The 15,909-nt window shown below is 38.6% G+C and overlaps 1 protein-coding gene across 1 annotated transcript in view; it reads right to left on the bottom strand.

The window, feature by feature from the left end:
- The window catches only part of frmpd3 (FERM and PDZ domain containing 3), a 114,543-nt gene extending 102,135 nt beyond the window's left edge, over window positions 1–12,408 (bottom strand). The window contains exons 1-3 of the mRNA XM_033030603.1: window positions 12,257–12,408; window positions 5,571–5,654; window positions 1,997–2,011 (exon numbers count right to left, since the gene is read on the bottom strand). Coding sequence (XP_032886494.1) covers window positions 1,997–2,011; window positions 5,571–5,654; window positions 12,257–12,380 — 223 coding nt within the window. The 5' untranslated portion in view covers window positions 12,381–12,408. The remainder of the gene's footprint in view (window positions 1–1,996; window positions 2,012–5,570; window positions 5,655–12,256) is intronic.
- Between the last annotated feature and the right edge of the window lie 3,501 nt (window positions 12,409–15,909).

Genomic DNA, 15,909 nt, shown 5'->3' with positions numbered 1-15,909 from the left:
AATTAAAAATTAAAATCCTGATTTCTATTTCTTTTAAAAAAAATTGGGAATTGAGTGTTTTTGTGAATGTGCTTTATTGTCCACTCTGAATGGATCTGAGGTGGTTGTTGAGGGTCTCCTTCTGCAGTTGCTGCAATTCTTTGACACATTACGCAATGCAAAGCACTTGCTAGGCTCAGTCAGAGGACTACTAAGAAACATTGTCATCGGTTGGCAACAGGAATCATATACTCAGAAAATTGCTACAAATTTTCATCCAAAAGGCTTTTGCCAAGTAAGTTGGGCTTTTACTAAAATCAGAATCATAGTCATTTTTACAGATAGTAATGTAATCTTAAATAGACTCTTTAACACGCCGCAGTTGGAAAAGAACGCAAGCACATACTTCTGGATTACAGTTCCAGCAATAAAGCTGCAGCATTGCACATTCCTTTCATTATTGCCTAATGCTCCCAAACATTTGTTTAGAAATGCACACTGCTTCCCATCGACGTCTCCAAATCTTTCATTTCTGAAGGTCACTCACAGTCACCAAACATCAATCAAAACATTGCCTTGTATCATACATGTCAACACTGACCTATAGGTCACCTACTCTTGCATGATAACAAAAGCTTCCCATCATTTAATGTGTTACGTTCTTTTTTTTTAACAAGCTTTTTGCTTTTTGTCCGAATCCAATTGTTTGTTTAAAATTCACTTGCTCAAAGAAGTGGTAAATTAAACATTCTTAGCTCTTTAGATCAAAGATGCAGATGAGACATTACAGCTTTCTTGTATTTCAGTCAGGCATTTAAAATAATACAATGATCACATTTGTTGTCATTTACAAGATTCATGTATGATTTCTGATGACAGTACAATCAAAGAAATAGATCTAATTCATCACAATTTTGGGTCATGTTTTCTTATTTTCCAACAAAAACTGTTCTTACATGATTATTTCAATATTTTAATATCTGGTGATCAAAAATGGCACTCAAGTCATTTTAATCCTATTGAATTTATAAGATCGGATGCCATAACAGCAGTAAAGTGGAAATCATGATTCACCTTTAATGCTGCCTTCGTATATTACCAGCACCAACATTGAGATTTAATTGGCATTGCTGAGGAGATTGATTTTACGCAATAGTGAAATAAACAAAACACAGACGGAAGTGCCAAGAAAGATTTTAGCTGATTCCCCTCTCACCTGGCACTACTCTTAGTGACAATCATCCTTGATCAATCTGTTCCTGAATGGTCCCAACTCCCCATTTTAGGCATCCCTGTTGATTCTAACCAGCAATGCAAATTGAATGTAATCAGTTAATTAACCAACGATAAATCAAAATACAGTGCATTCAGAAAGTATTCAGACCACTTTTTCCGCATTTTGTTACGTTACAGCCTTATTCTATAATAGATTAAATTCTTTTTTTTATAATCAATCTACACACAATACTTCATAGCAAAAAAGTGAAAACAGGTGTTTAGAAATTATTGCAAAGTAATAAAAAAGAAATAACTGGAATATCACATTTACATAAGTATTCAGATTCTTTGCTATGACACTCAAAATTGAGCTTTGGTACATCCTGTTTCCATTGATTATCCTTGAAATGTTTTTACAACTTGATTGGAGTCCACATGTGGTAAATTATATTGATTGTATATGATTTAGAAAGGCACACACCTGTCTATATAAGGTCCCGCAATTGACAGAGCATGTCAGAGCAAAAACCAAGCCATGAAGACGAAGGAATTGTCCGTAGACCTCCGAGACAGGATTGTGTCGAGACACAGATCTGGGGAAGGGTATAAAACAATTTCTGCAGCATTACAGGTCTCGAAGACCACAGTGGCCTCCGTCATTCATAATTGGAAGAACTGTGTAACCACCAGGACTCTTCATAAAGCTGGCCGTCCGGCCAAACTGAGCAATTATGGGAGAAGGGCCTTGGTCAGGGAGATGACCAAGGAGCTTTGGTCAGTGACCCATGGTCACTCTGACAGAGCTCCAGAGTTCCTCTGTGGAGTTGGGAGAAACTTCCAGAAGGACAACTATATCTGCAGCACTTCACCAATCACGCCTTTATGGTAGAGTGGCCAGACGGAAGGCACATGACAGCCCACTTGGAGTTTGCCAAAAGGCACCTAAACAAGATTCTCTGGTCTGATGAAACCAAGATTGAACTCTTTGGCCTGAATGCCAAGCGTCACATCCAGAGGAAACCAGGCACCGCTCATCGCCTGGCCAATACCCTACCTACGGTGAATCATGGTAATAGCAGTATCATGCTGTGGGGATGATTTTCAGCGGCAGGAACTGGGAGACTAGTCAGGATCGAGGGGAAGATGAACGGAGCAAAGTACAGAGAGATCCTTGATGAAAATGTGCTCCAGAGCATTCTGGACACAGCCAAGACAATGCAGGAGTGGCTTCGTAACAAGTCTGTGAATGTCCTTGAGTGGCCCAGCCAGAGACCGGACTTCAACCTGATCGAACATCTCTGGAGAGACCTGAAAATAGCTGTGCATCAACACGCTCCATCCAACCTGACAGAGCTTGAGAGGATCTGCAGTGAAGAATGGGAGAAGTTACCCAAATACAGGCGTGCCAAGCTTGTAGCATCATACCCAAGGAGACTTGAGGCTGTAATCGTTGCCAAAGGTGCCTCAACAAAGTACTGGGTAAAGGGTCTGAATACTTTTGTAAATGTGATATTTCAGTTATTTATTTTTAATTATTTTGCAAAAATTTCTAAACACCGTTTTTGCTTTTTTATTATGGGGTATTGTGTGTAGATTGATGATAAAAAAAGGAATTTAATCCATTTTAGAATAAGGTTGTAACGTAACAATATGTGGAAAAAGTGAAGGGGTCTGAATACTTTCTGAATGCACTGTACTGTAAAACAAAACTGCAGATGCAGTAAATCTCAAATAGCTCACGTTTTTTACTCACAATCTGCCATGTTATTGCCCATTCACTTAGTTTGTTTGTTTACGTCCCTTGACGACTTCTCATCATACAACTCATCAACAATGCACCTTCATCACTATTAACATCCCTCTTTAATCTGAAACATTTAAACCCCTGTCTCACGGTGCGAGTCGACACACGAGTGACCCCGAGTTTAAAACAAATTAAACTCGTGGTAATCACGTACAATTAACGTAGCGGGAACGTCGGAACTCGTGGACGCAACTGTTTTTTACTGAACTATGGATTTTTAGAGGAAAATTATTTGTCAATGATATCATAACGCCCCAGTGAATGGCATATCAGATGACTTACAAAATCACCTAAAATGCTTGGAACCTATTGTGAGTATAGAATCCAAAGGCAGTTGCGATCTCCCTTTAACACAAGCACATTAGCTGATTGTTCCTGCAGATAGTTTTACTTAGAGCAACTCAATCACAGCTACTCTTAAGAGCTTGAAGCCAACGAAGAGTCAATAGATTTTATTTGTTGTACACATTGGGTAGTAAATGGAATAATGACATTTGTATTTGTTGCAGTTTTATGGGGATATTGAGGCAACGACAACAATAAACATATTTTAAATTATCAATTATTCTGGGGAAACTAGATCCTGACAAGCAAAAATAAAAGTATATAGAACAACTACAGTATAGTAGTGTAAAGTCTGTAGTAATTTGGTGCCAAAGTAGAGGTATGGTTCAGGGGCTGTCCCACTGCGGCGACTTAATTGGCAAGTTTAGAAGAGTTTAGGAGAGTTTGAAAAAATGTCATGTTGAAGACCTCCTTCGACTATGTAGAAGACCTCCTTCGTCCTCCTTCAACTATGTTGAAGACTAGCTTCGACTAGCTTCGGGAAAATTGGACACCGAATAGTGGAGAGTGAAGACAACATCCTTCGATCTCCTTTAACCTCCCTTCAAGCTCCCTTCGACTATGTTGAAGACTATCTACGACTACCTTCGATTACCTTCGATTACCTTCGACTACCCTCGATTACCTACAAATAACATGCCGACCTACTACGACCTACTTCGACTAAAATTACGAGTAATAAAAGTATCAATTTATTCCATGGCGACCTTTTTTTACTCACGGACATTTTTCAACATGTTGAAAAATACGGCGTGACCTTGCTGAGGCCTCAAGTGCGCGGGGACTACTCTCGAGCATGAAGGAGAGTTACAAAGGACCTTGTGTCGACCATGCTGTGAGTATGAGTCGAGGGCAAACTCGTCTGAACTCGCGGATTAGGTCGCCGCAGTGGGACAGCCCCTTCAAGGCTTTGCAGGATGATTCAAACACCTGATAGCTGATAGGAAGAAGCTGTTCTTGAACCTGGACGTAGCAATTCCATGCTCCTGCACCTTCTTTCTGATGGTAGGTGTGAGTAGAGAGCCTGATCAAGGTAATGTGGATCTTTGAGGATATTAGCTGCCTTTGTGAGGCAGCACTTCCCATAGAACCCTTTGTTGATGGGGAAATCAGTTCCCGTGATGGATCGGGCAATGTCCACCACTTTCTGCAGCCTTCTTTGTCCTTGGGCATTCCAATTTCTGAACCAGGCCGCGATGTAACCAGTCAGCATGCTCTGCACTTTCCACATGTGGATGTGCAATAAGATATTCCATGACATACTGAATCTTCTCAAACGTCTGAAGAATTATAGATGTTGGTGAGCTTTCTTTGTGATTGGGTCAATGTGCTAGGCCCAAGGCAGTTTATCAAAGATTTGTACGTGCAAGAACTTGAAGCCATTGACTCTCTCCACTGCTGTCCTGCCAATGAAGACAGGTGCTTGGTTCGCTGGCTTTCACTTCCTGAAATGACCGATCAGCTCCTTGATCTTGCTAACATTGAGTGCAATATTGTTGTTCTGGCACGACTAAACCAGTTTATCGATCTCCCTCCTGTACACAGTAATGTTTGGGTCATTACTTCTATCATACTCCCTGGGTTGGTGCAAAGTTTATGTGAAACTAATCGGCTAGAACACAAACCATCCCATGCCAGTGAAACACAGAGGTAGCCTATTCAGTTTTCAAAAATATAATTCCACTGTTGTTACCAAGTAGTATTTCAGCTGTGCAGCTAATTTTAGATCAGAATAAAAGCTGATTCCCGTTTTGCTGTTGTCAGTGACGAATGCAAGTGTTTGCAGTGTAATATAATTAATAATACCTCAGCATGTAAATGTTTATTTACATTTTGATTAGTATTTATACTCTATACTGTATTAGAAAATGACAGAAGATCTTTAAGGTAACATTAATACTATCATCAGGCTTTGCCGTTTCGTGTACATGGTTTCCCTCTTTTAATTCACTGCATTATTACAGTGGATAAAATGTTTTATGATATTACTGAGAACAAATTTATCTTGGTGCTTACATGCTATTAAAGATTTTAAAGGTTTTAGCAGGCCTAATTAAACTCATTAATGTCTAACAGAAAATTAGGTAAATAGTGCGAGGTTAGGTCATTTAGGTCCTATTTCAAGAGACCTGGTTGTTGGAGATGAAAGATAATTTGTATAAATGCGAAATGTTTGTTGTTAACTAGCTGAACAAACAAATGATTACCTTACAAGGTCTATGACTTTCCCTCGGGGCAATGCTGACGCACTCATCATTTATGGCTAGAATCTGATCGCCTGGGATGAGTCTGCTCTCCGATGGACCGCCTAACAGAGAAATACAGACATTTACTCCAAAATGAAATTGGGTTGGGTCTCAGATAAGATTAATTAAGTAAGTAAAGCTTCTTACTAACAAGAAAAGCACATAATTATTTCGATGACAATGCAATCCTGCAGGGACTGTTGCCATGAAATATCTCGGTATAGTTGAATGATACCAATTCTATTAGGTATATTAGGGTAACAATAAATGGGGTTACTTCTTATTTTGTGCATTGGTGTAAAATAGGTCATTACATGTTCATTTTACATCTCTGATTTTTATTTGTACTGATGATAATGATTTTTATTCGTGTTGATATTTCTTAACGCAAAGAGCAAACAAGAAACTGTAAACAAATAACAAGTGCCATAAAATATTTAAATAGTACATGTCTCACTATTGTGGTAAAGTCCCAGAAAGATTTAAAAAAATGAAGATGAACATTAGGAGATAATATTGAAATTACAAGAATACTGAACATAGAGGGTGCTTCAACATTTTCTGATGTTGAAACAGTAGAAATTGGGATGGATATTAAAAGATGAAAAAAAATCTGAGAGTAGGTAAATTAAATTGTAGAGGATGAAACCATTGACAGATGATGTGACCCCCCATCACCAACCTACTGAACCTAAATTCTCTGAGATATTCACGTGAAATAGCAGAGGCATATAATCCATCCATTAAAAACAGTATTAGAGATGTATTGCCAGTGGTAGGAAAATTTAGAAGAATCTTTATTTAAGAATGAGATGATAAACATTTAGAGAGAGGGGGAATAATTATGCAAAACAAGATTTCAAAACAGAAGATCATGGCCCAATATGAATTGCCCTGATCTAACATAGATAGAAGACAAGGTTGGTGGAAAGGCAGCTGTCAGGTCAATTACTTCAGTCAATTTTCAGTTTCTTTCCATTAGTTACAATCTCTATCACATCCTGGCACTGACCAAAGTCTCCATCATAGCCTCATTGTCCCGTACTATACTGGTCAAGGCTTCATTTGTAGTCTCCTTCAATCCCTAACTACCTTAAAGAGACATGTGTAAACTAATCTCTGCACATCATAGGCAGCCCATTAGCAATGTGATAAAGGACAGTTTATCAGTCTGAAGAAGGGTCTTGACCCAAAACGTCACCCATTCCACCTCTCTCGAGATGCTGCCTGTCCAGCTGAGTTACTCAGCATTTTGTGTCTATCATCAGTTTAGTATTAGTTCAAGAATAAATATTAGCCGTGGCGCTTGGAACATTCTGCAGAGATCTTAGATTTTAAACTGCGTTTGTTAAAACAAGTTTTGTAAAATCAGCAAGGGTTCTTAAACTTAGATGATTTTTATTTCCGATGTGAAGATTTCATAATTTCTGCAAGGATGCTGATCCGTAAAGCTAATTCTATGGCTGGGTAGCAAATTGATATACCTGAGTGAATTTAATCCATTGCCAAATAAAACAGCACAACATGTTTGCACCAGAACAAAGGTATATATCAAACTTTTTTTTTTAAAGTTCAAATTTGATAGGAAGAGAAAAAACAGTGCAACCTCTGTCAGGAAATACTGTAAATGCTGGTTGAGTATACAATGTCCAAGTGGTTTAGAAATGTTGCCCAAACTGCTGATTCCTTTAGTCCTGTAATACATTGCTTTCCTGCAATAATGCTGCTTGTAATTAATGTCTTTAAGACTTTGCCTACTTGAAGCAGCATTCTACCATTGTAATAATATTATTTGATTTTAAGTAACCGGCTCTATGTTGAACTTTTTTCTTTTTCTCTGCACTATTATATCCCTCACTTTTACATTTTCTTAAAGTCACTTGATGAAATATGTTCCCCCTTGCCATCGTCTGTTTTGGGTTTAAACAGTTTAAACAAACAACTTGACCACCGTAACAAGAGGTTTAAGTTTAAGGATAAGGGGAAAATCTTTTAGGACCGATATGAGAAAAACTCTTTTCACACAGAGAGTGGTGAATCTGTGGAATTCTCTGCCACAGAAGGTAGTTGAGGCCAGTTCATTGGCTATATTTAAGAGGGCGTTAGATGTGGCCCTTGTGGCTAAAGGGATCAGGGGGTATGGAGAGAAGGCAGGTACAGGATACTGAGTTGGATGATCAGCCATGATCATATTGAATGGCGGTGCAGGCTCGAAGGGCCGAATGGCCTACTAGTGCACCTATTTTCTATGTTTCTATGTTTCTAGGTAAGTGATACATTTTTACCCGATCCCGTCTTTACCCAATACACATATACTTTCCAGCAGGAATTACTATTATAAAGTCGTAGAATCATACAGCGTGGAAACAATCCCTTTGGCCCAACTTGCCCAGGCCGATCAATATGCCCCATTTACACGAGGCACCTTCCTGCGTTTTGCCCATATCCCTCTAAACCTAGCCTATTCATGTACATTTGTAAATGTTTCTTAAAAGTTGCAATAGTACTTATTGCAAAAGTTGCAATAATACCTCAACTACCTCCACCTGCAGCTTGTCCAGTACACCCACCACCCTCTGTGTAAAAAAGTTACGCCTCGGGTTCCTATTAAACCTTTCCCCCTTCACCTTAATCCTCTGGTTCTTGATTCCCCCTCTGGTTCGTAATTCCATGGACATAAATTATTTGAGAAGTAATACCATTCATTACAAAACCAATTTTTGTCTGCATCTTGACAGACTGCAACTTTAATATTTCATTCAGCTATGACGAGTTTACTAGATTTGAAAGGTAGTGGTGCAGTTGGCGACAGCCACTCTTCTTGCGAAAGACGTATGTTACCTTGTTGGATATGACTGAAAACCAACAAAATTACACGAGTATAACCAAACATGGCTTAGCCAAAACTACAAGAAATGTCACCAGTCTACAAGAGTATAGGGAAGAAAGCGTGCAATGTGAAGGATGGGTCATGATAAACATCAGTCACTGTTATAATAGCTCTTCACCGGTGAGGAGCAAGATCTGATTTCTGCGAGGCCTCTCATGATTTCTCTTTGTAATTAACTTGTGCTCTAATGACCTTGCTTCCGGCACAGAATCTTCCCCACTGTTAATGTACTTTTTGTTTTCTGCCAGCCCTTTTCATTGCTTATTGTACGTTAAGTGCCTGAATTTTTCACATGTTCATTTGCTTTATATTGCTGCACAAGATAGAACTGATGATTGGAGAAATCTGACTGGCAGGCCTGGCATTACGGAGGGCATTACGGAGGGCATTAATTTCTGATGATTAGTGGAAAAACTTGGGAATTAGTGGTTACAGAGAAGTAGGGCTGTGCATAGACAAAACATGTTGGCGCTGTATGTATCAGGATTCACTACATTTCGTTCAGACCGAAAGGTCTGAATGACAAATAAAGGATTCAATTCAATTCAATTCAATTCCCTGCATGTAAATAGACAAGATGTCATTTCGGAGCTGGGAACATCATAAGTACAACTATACCAAGTCTTACAAATGAAATTAATTAAAAAGTATATATGTTTTCTGACTCTTCCTTCGGGGGGGATGCGACCTTTCTTGCCGTATCCCCCGTCTCCGCCTCCGCAACTGGGACCGACCTCGAGGCTCCGGACGCAGAGCCAGGACATAGCAACTCGAGGCTGGCCGAATTCGGGGCTGTGGTGGCGTTGTGGTGGCGGCGGCGATCCGACTTTGGAGCCTCGGAGGCTCGGCCGCGGGCCAGTGGACGACATCGTCGGGAGCTCGCAGGTCACAGGTTGGTGACCTGTTTTTCCGGAGCTCCCGCTACAACAGCTTCGTCCGCTGGACTGGAGGGCGGCAGCTTCGACCGCCCCGGGCCACGGAGTTTGAACCGGCCCATTCGCGGAGCTCAGATTCTACCGCAGGACTGACTTACTTACCATCACCCGGCGGGGTCACAACATCGGAGTCATCGCCTCAGCGCAGAGGGAGAGCAAGGAGGGAAGAGACATGGACTTTGGGACTTTTTGTGTGTGTTTTTGTAATTCTATGTTATGACTGCAGGCTAAACCATTTCGTTGCACTGAAAAGTACAATGACAATAAAATTGAATCTAATCTAATCTAATGTATATTACCATGCATAACTGTTGTCCACCCATGATTTTCCCTTGAACTATTGACTGCCTTGCCTGAAAGAACTTATTCAGACAACTTTAGTATCACAATACCCTGCAGTTATCTAGCCATGTTGTCTTTCCTCTTTAAATGGTGGTTATCAGGTTGATGTACCAGAGTTTCATCCCAGCTGAGCTGGATTATATTACAATTCTGTAAATATCCCAGCTAGAATTGTGCTCAGAAAAGTAAAAAGTAAAAATCTAGGTGAACTAAAGTCCATTATATAGATAAGTTGCTACTTTCTCAGTACAGACAGGATTGGATCTTAGATCAGTGCTTAGAATATTGGGAATTCTTTGGATTTCACTAGGAATCTCCAGACACAGTACAAAAGTCAAAGTTGCCTCTTGTGATTGGTGTTGACACAAAGATCAAATGGAAAAATACGTTTCATACACAAAATAGTGAAACCCGGGCATTTTGATGTAACTGCTTTGAACGGATGTTTTGAGTTGTCTGATCACAGACGTTTTGTAAACTGTACACAGCTTTTAGTTTCAATTCCAACATCAGGCATTGGCGGGGAACGTGTATGTAGCAAATAAAACACTTTATTCTCTCTGTGGGGTGATTTCCACCCCACCCCTCCCCTTCCTACCACCATCATAACAGCCCCCAACTGAATCTAGGCTTGCATCTAGCTGCAGTCTAGAAAGATAATAGCAATTCAGGGGCAGCTGAATACATAGGTTTTCAAATATTCTTTGATCTAGTCTCACAATAGATTGTAAAATTGTAAAATTGGTAATGTGAAAAACTTTGAAAGAAATTGTGGCAAATTTTTCTTTCATTCCTGTGAATCATTTCTGCACCCTTTCCAACAATGATATCCTTCCTATAGGTAGGCGACCAGAACTGAACACTTTGGTGTGGTCTCTCCAGGTTTTGTACAGTTGTAACGTGACACCCAACCCTATTATTCAATACTCTGACTGTTGAAAGCAAGACGGCCAAAGGTCTTCTACACCACCTGGTCTATCGAGGATGACACTTTTTGAGAACCATGTACTTGTACCTTAAGTCTATCTGATCTACAACACTGTCCAGGGCCCTGCCATTTACTTTGCAAAACCTGCCCTGATTGAACTTAACAAAGCTCAACACATTGTATTTATCTAAGTTAAATTCTACTTATTTGACTTACATTCCCAGTAGATTTAATAATCAGGCAAATTTTCATTTCTATAGTGTCACACAGGCTGCCCTGGGGGACAGTGAGGGCTGAAGGAGAGGGTCCTCACAATTGTGCAATTCAGTGCCTTCTTCCTGAAAGTCACCACGCTTCAGAAGTCACCTGTCAGCCTCGTGCTCCCTCCCTTGTGTCGCTTGCATGATCATCATTGACCTCATTAGCCATTATTTCCAAAACATAGAAACATAGAAACATAGAAAATAGGTGCAGGAGTAGGCCATTCGGCCCTTCGAGCCTGCACCGCCATTCAATATGATCATGGCTGATCATCCAACTCAGTAGTCCAGCTCAAAGCATTACTTTCTCATTTGAACACAGACTGAGCATTTTTAGAATGCGAGTGAGCATTGGATTTGCCTTGTGACAAATCCTGATGTGAGCACAGCCTCTGTTTAAATCTAGAGTAAAGAAGTACTAACGTGCACCTTGTTTTCATGAGGCAGTTATATGGCAATTGTCTGAAACCTTTGCCGACGTTGCTTGAAACCTCCATTGCAGGACGGTTGATGTCATTAGTGCATCCTCGACATCGCGAGAACATTTGTCCTATTTTCAGAATTCCATGATTTCACCAAGAAGTGATCACCAACATGATTCATTCTAGGTAAAATCAATCTTGGATTGTGCAGCTTTGAAATAGACACAATAGAAGAGGTGGCACAGCGGTAGAGTTGCTGCTTTACAGCGACATATATCAGGATTCAATCCTGACTACGGCTGCTCTCTGTACGGAGTTTGTACGTTCCCTGGCGACCACGTGGGTTTTCTCCTGGCCCTCCGATTTCCTTCCACATTCCAAGGACATAGCTTAATTGGCTTCAGTAAAAATTGTAGCATTTGTAGCTTAATTGGCTTCAGTAAAAATTGTAAGATGTCCATTTGTATGTAAGATAATGCTAGTGTAGAGGGATTGCTGGTTGGTGTGGATTTGGTGGGCTGACGGGGCTGTTTCCACACAGTATCTCTAAACTAAAATTTCTAATCTAAGCTACCTCCTCTATACAATGGAAAGGCAGTGATGATCCCTGTGGTTATTTATCACAGTAGCATTCATTTCAACTCCATTCCATGAACAGTCAGCAGCAGGTCCAAACCAATTGTTACCAGGTATTCAGAGGTGAAAGAGGTAGCTGATGAAGGAAATAGGAAACACATTATATTGACAAGTCTTGTAACCAGGTTTGACTCGAAGTGGGAGAGGTAAGTTGTTCATTGTCATCAACTAAAGAGGCAGAATAGAAAAAGATTGGGGAAACAATTGAACATAATGTAAAAAGAGTCGATAAAAATATTTTCATGTCTCACCTGGTGCTACTGCTCGCACTATCACAGGCTTCTCACCACCTGCCACAAATCCAAAACCATAACCAGAGTCTCGTTTAATCTTCATGTGTCGAGTGGTTAAAGTAAAGAAATGGCCACAGTCCATGTCATTAAGAGTTACTGCATGTATCACATGACTGCAAACAAAGAAGTCAAAGGTCAATTATGCTTTTTAAAAGAAATTATTGAAAACAAATAGCAGCTTAAGAATTATTGGAGCTTTAAATCGACATAAATGTACATTCAATAAACACAAAGCCCCTACAAATCCTAAACAAAAGAAAATAATTTAACTTGCAATTATGGCAAAGAAAAAAACCTCAAAGTGCTGGAGTAACTCAGTGGGTCAGGCAGAACCTAAAAAGATCCTGCCTGATTCACACTCCAGCACTTTGTATATTTTACTTGTGAAGCAACAACTGCAGTTACTTGTGTCTCCAATTATGGCTGAGACTTAATTTGTCACGGTGAAGCAAGCACAGACCCACCTGCAAGTCGAGGACAGTTTTGAGACCTGAAATTCTAATCTGAGGCCTGAAATCAGCATTTGATTCATGTGTATTGGCTTTGTTAAGGTGAGGAGGCATAACTAATTATTCCATAAACTATCAGACACCAGAACAGAACTGGGATTACACTGAGTGCCACATTAATTGATGTGGTGTGAAAGGGAATAATATTTACACGGATGGAGCTGATCTGCTTTCCGAGTATTTTTGAAGTTCTTTTCACTTTCATTTTCCATATTTTCTAAGATTTTCCTACTTGGATTAAATGTTTAAAAAAATTGTCTCTACCTGATCCATGGTGTGAAAAATCAATGGATAATTGATTCCGTTCTAAATTTCTATTGTGCTCATAACAGAGATAAGAAGAGCCCGCTAATTTTCAGTTAACTATATTAAAGTTAAGTGATACTGATTCTTTAGATATTTATACAGATTTTCAAGGTTCATGCTGGCACAAGTCAACCAATTGCATGAGGACCTTTACATTTTTTACAGTATAAAATATTTACAGTGAAATGTTCATGCTATTTCCAATTTCTTTTTCATTATTTATTTTGTTATTCTCTCCCCATTTGGTGTTTCTGCATCTGCAGCCAATGTATTTCTGAATATTAATCTCTCTTTCACTTGTATTTCTTGAAGAAAGAAGAGAATGAATGGTGCAATGTCACAAGGGTCAGGTTGTGGCTGGCACAGACTCAACCCAGTTGCGTGCAATGGTGCAGCTAATGCACAATGTTTAGGTGATAATGGATATTCGCCTCTAGTCTGACAGAAGTTGTTTGAACCAATTTCCAGCCAAACAATTGCTGCAAATTTAGATTCCACTGCTGGATTCCATGAGTTGACCAAATAATGGTGTGCCCCTCCTCTCTTCCAGCTCTTTTACCCCCCTCCCCCACAATAGCTGAAGATGAATCCTGATCCAAAACGTAACCGCTACATGTTCTCGAGAGATGTTGCCTGACCTACAGAGTTACGCCAGCAGTTTGTCTCTATTTTTGTAAACCAACATCTGCAGATCTTTGCATCAACAACGGTGCGCAGTTGGAAAACAACTGTGAACAATTGATAGAAGGTTTGGGGTTTCTACTTTTGTGTTTGCATGTGATGTAATTCAAACCCTGTTGCCATTAGTTTGGTCAGTGCTCAGAAATGCTGGCCTTTCCCTTCAAAATCCAACCTCACATCATTTTGTTTTTCTGGCAAATACTAATGCACAAATTTCCCTTTGAAAGGCAGAAATTCATCCTTCTCTACAATAATAAATAATTCTGATCTGTGTACGCACATTACCATTAATATGTTTTTCTTTTTGTCAATTTTCCCCCTTTGTTTTATAAATTCATATAAATTTTATATATATAAAGAATACTGAGTCCAAATTTGTGTCCCATAGTAATTGCACTTTACCATGACTGTTTAGACTGAAGAGCTTCATCTATGTATCTCTAAGAACATATTGAACAATAACATGAAACTAAAAATAAGGTAACAATATTTGATTTTGAAATATAAACCAAATGACATTGAAATGCCGTTAACCAATTGTCCCTACCCTGTAACAATTTTGTTAGACTTTACTTTCTGCATGCAATGACATGAGAGATCAACTAGTATAGCGTTAAACATTTTGTATGTGGGCACATGTGCGATAAAAGAGCTTAATTCCAACAGAGAACACTGGGGAAGCAAAATGTAATTCCAAGAAATGCAACATTCTTTTAAAATTCTTTTTAAATACTTATTTATTATTTTTACTAATAAGTGTACATATGTGTCAATGGTTGTCGTGTTTGTATTTTTTAACCGGAGGAGATGTAATGTAATTTCGTTGCACAGTATTGTGCAATGACAATAAACGTATTCATTCATTCATTCATTCATTCATTCATTCATTCATTCATTCACATTTCCTGAAGATAAAATTTATTTTCTATCCATGATTTTGAGTCACAATCTGTTTCAATGTTTTTTTTGTTTGTTTTTTTTTTGCTGCTGTGATATTTTTATTTTTGTCATCTTATTATGAAAGGTTAGCACTGGAAATGTACATTTCAAATGAGGATCCTTAACAGAGCAAAACAACGCTCTAATTATCCTGTGCATTATCAAAAAGTATGTGTGTGATCCTCTAATTCTTTTTTTATTTTTTTTAAATAATTTTATTTATTAGAAGTACAGTACATTACAATAGTACAAGCCAAATATATCTTATTACATTTATTGTACCACTTCATTTTTTAAGCTTTAAAAAGAGAGAAATAAAGAAAGTAAAGAAAGTGAGAGAAAGTCGTGATAATGTGAAAGAGTGATCAAAAAGAAAGACCCATTGAGCAAAGAGTTAGGGAGAAAAGTTAAGAAATAGGCCATAGAAAAGAAGAAAAAGAAAAAAGAAACAAAAGCTCTATTATGAAGACCGCGCAAAAAGGGATATACGAACTTCGTATTTTTCATCCCCCCTTACCAGATCCTGACATAATTTATTTTTAAAGTGCTGTTGCACCTTATACTTGTAGTAAGTCGGTAAATGCCGAGCACGTCTTTTGGAAGTGGTCTGATTTGCATGCAAGAAGGAGTCTCATATCTTCCAGATGTAATGTTTCAAACATATTTGAAATCCACATATTTATTGTTGGTATAGGAGCGTTTTTCCAGAATTTAAGTATAAGCTTTTTTCCCGTTATTAACCCGTAATTAAATAGATTCTTTTGAAACACGTTTAGTTCAGGGCTACCTTCCATTGTTCCAAAGATAATCCATTCTGCTTTTGGTATCAGTTTCATTTTAAATAATTTTGTAAAGATTTCAAAAATTTCTGTCCAAAATTTTTGAATTTTATACAAAAAACAAATGAATGCGCTATAGTAGCTTCTTGAGATAGGCATTTATCACACATAGGTGAGACATTAGGAAAAAGTTTGCTTATATTGGTTTTTGAATAGTATAATCTATGTAACAGTTTAAATTGAATTAAAGTGTGTCTTACGTTAATCGAGCATTTATGCACATATAGTAAGTGTTCATCCCACCTCTCTTTTGAAATTTTTATAGCTAATTCTTGTTCCCAGTCTCTTCTAATACCATCGGTTGATGGTATTTCTATATTTAGAATGATGTTATACA

This window comes from Amblyraja radiata, chromosome 12 (genome assembly GCF_010909765.2).
Source record: "Amblyraja radiata isolate CabotCenter1 chromosome 12, sAmbRad1.1.pri, whole genome shotgun sequence".
Classification (NCBI taxonomy): Eukaryota; Metazoa; Chordata; class Chondrichthyes; order Rajiformes; family Rajidae; genus Amblyraja; species Amblyraja radiata.
This window is presented reverse-complemented; position numbering and strand designations above follow the sequence as displayed.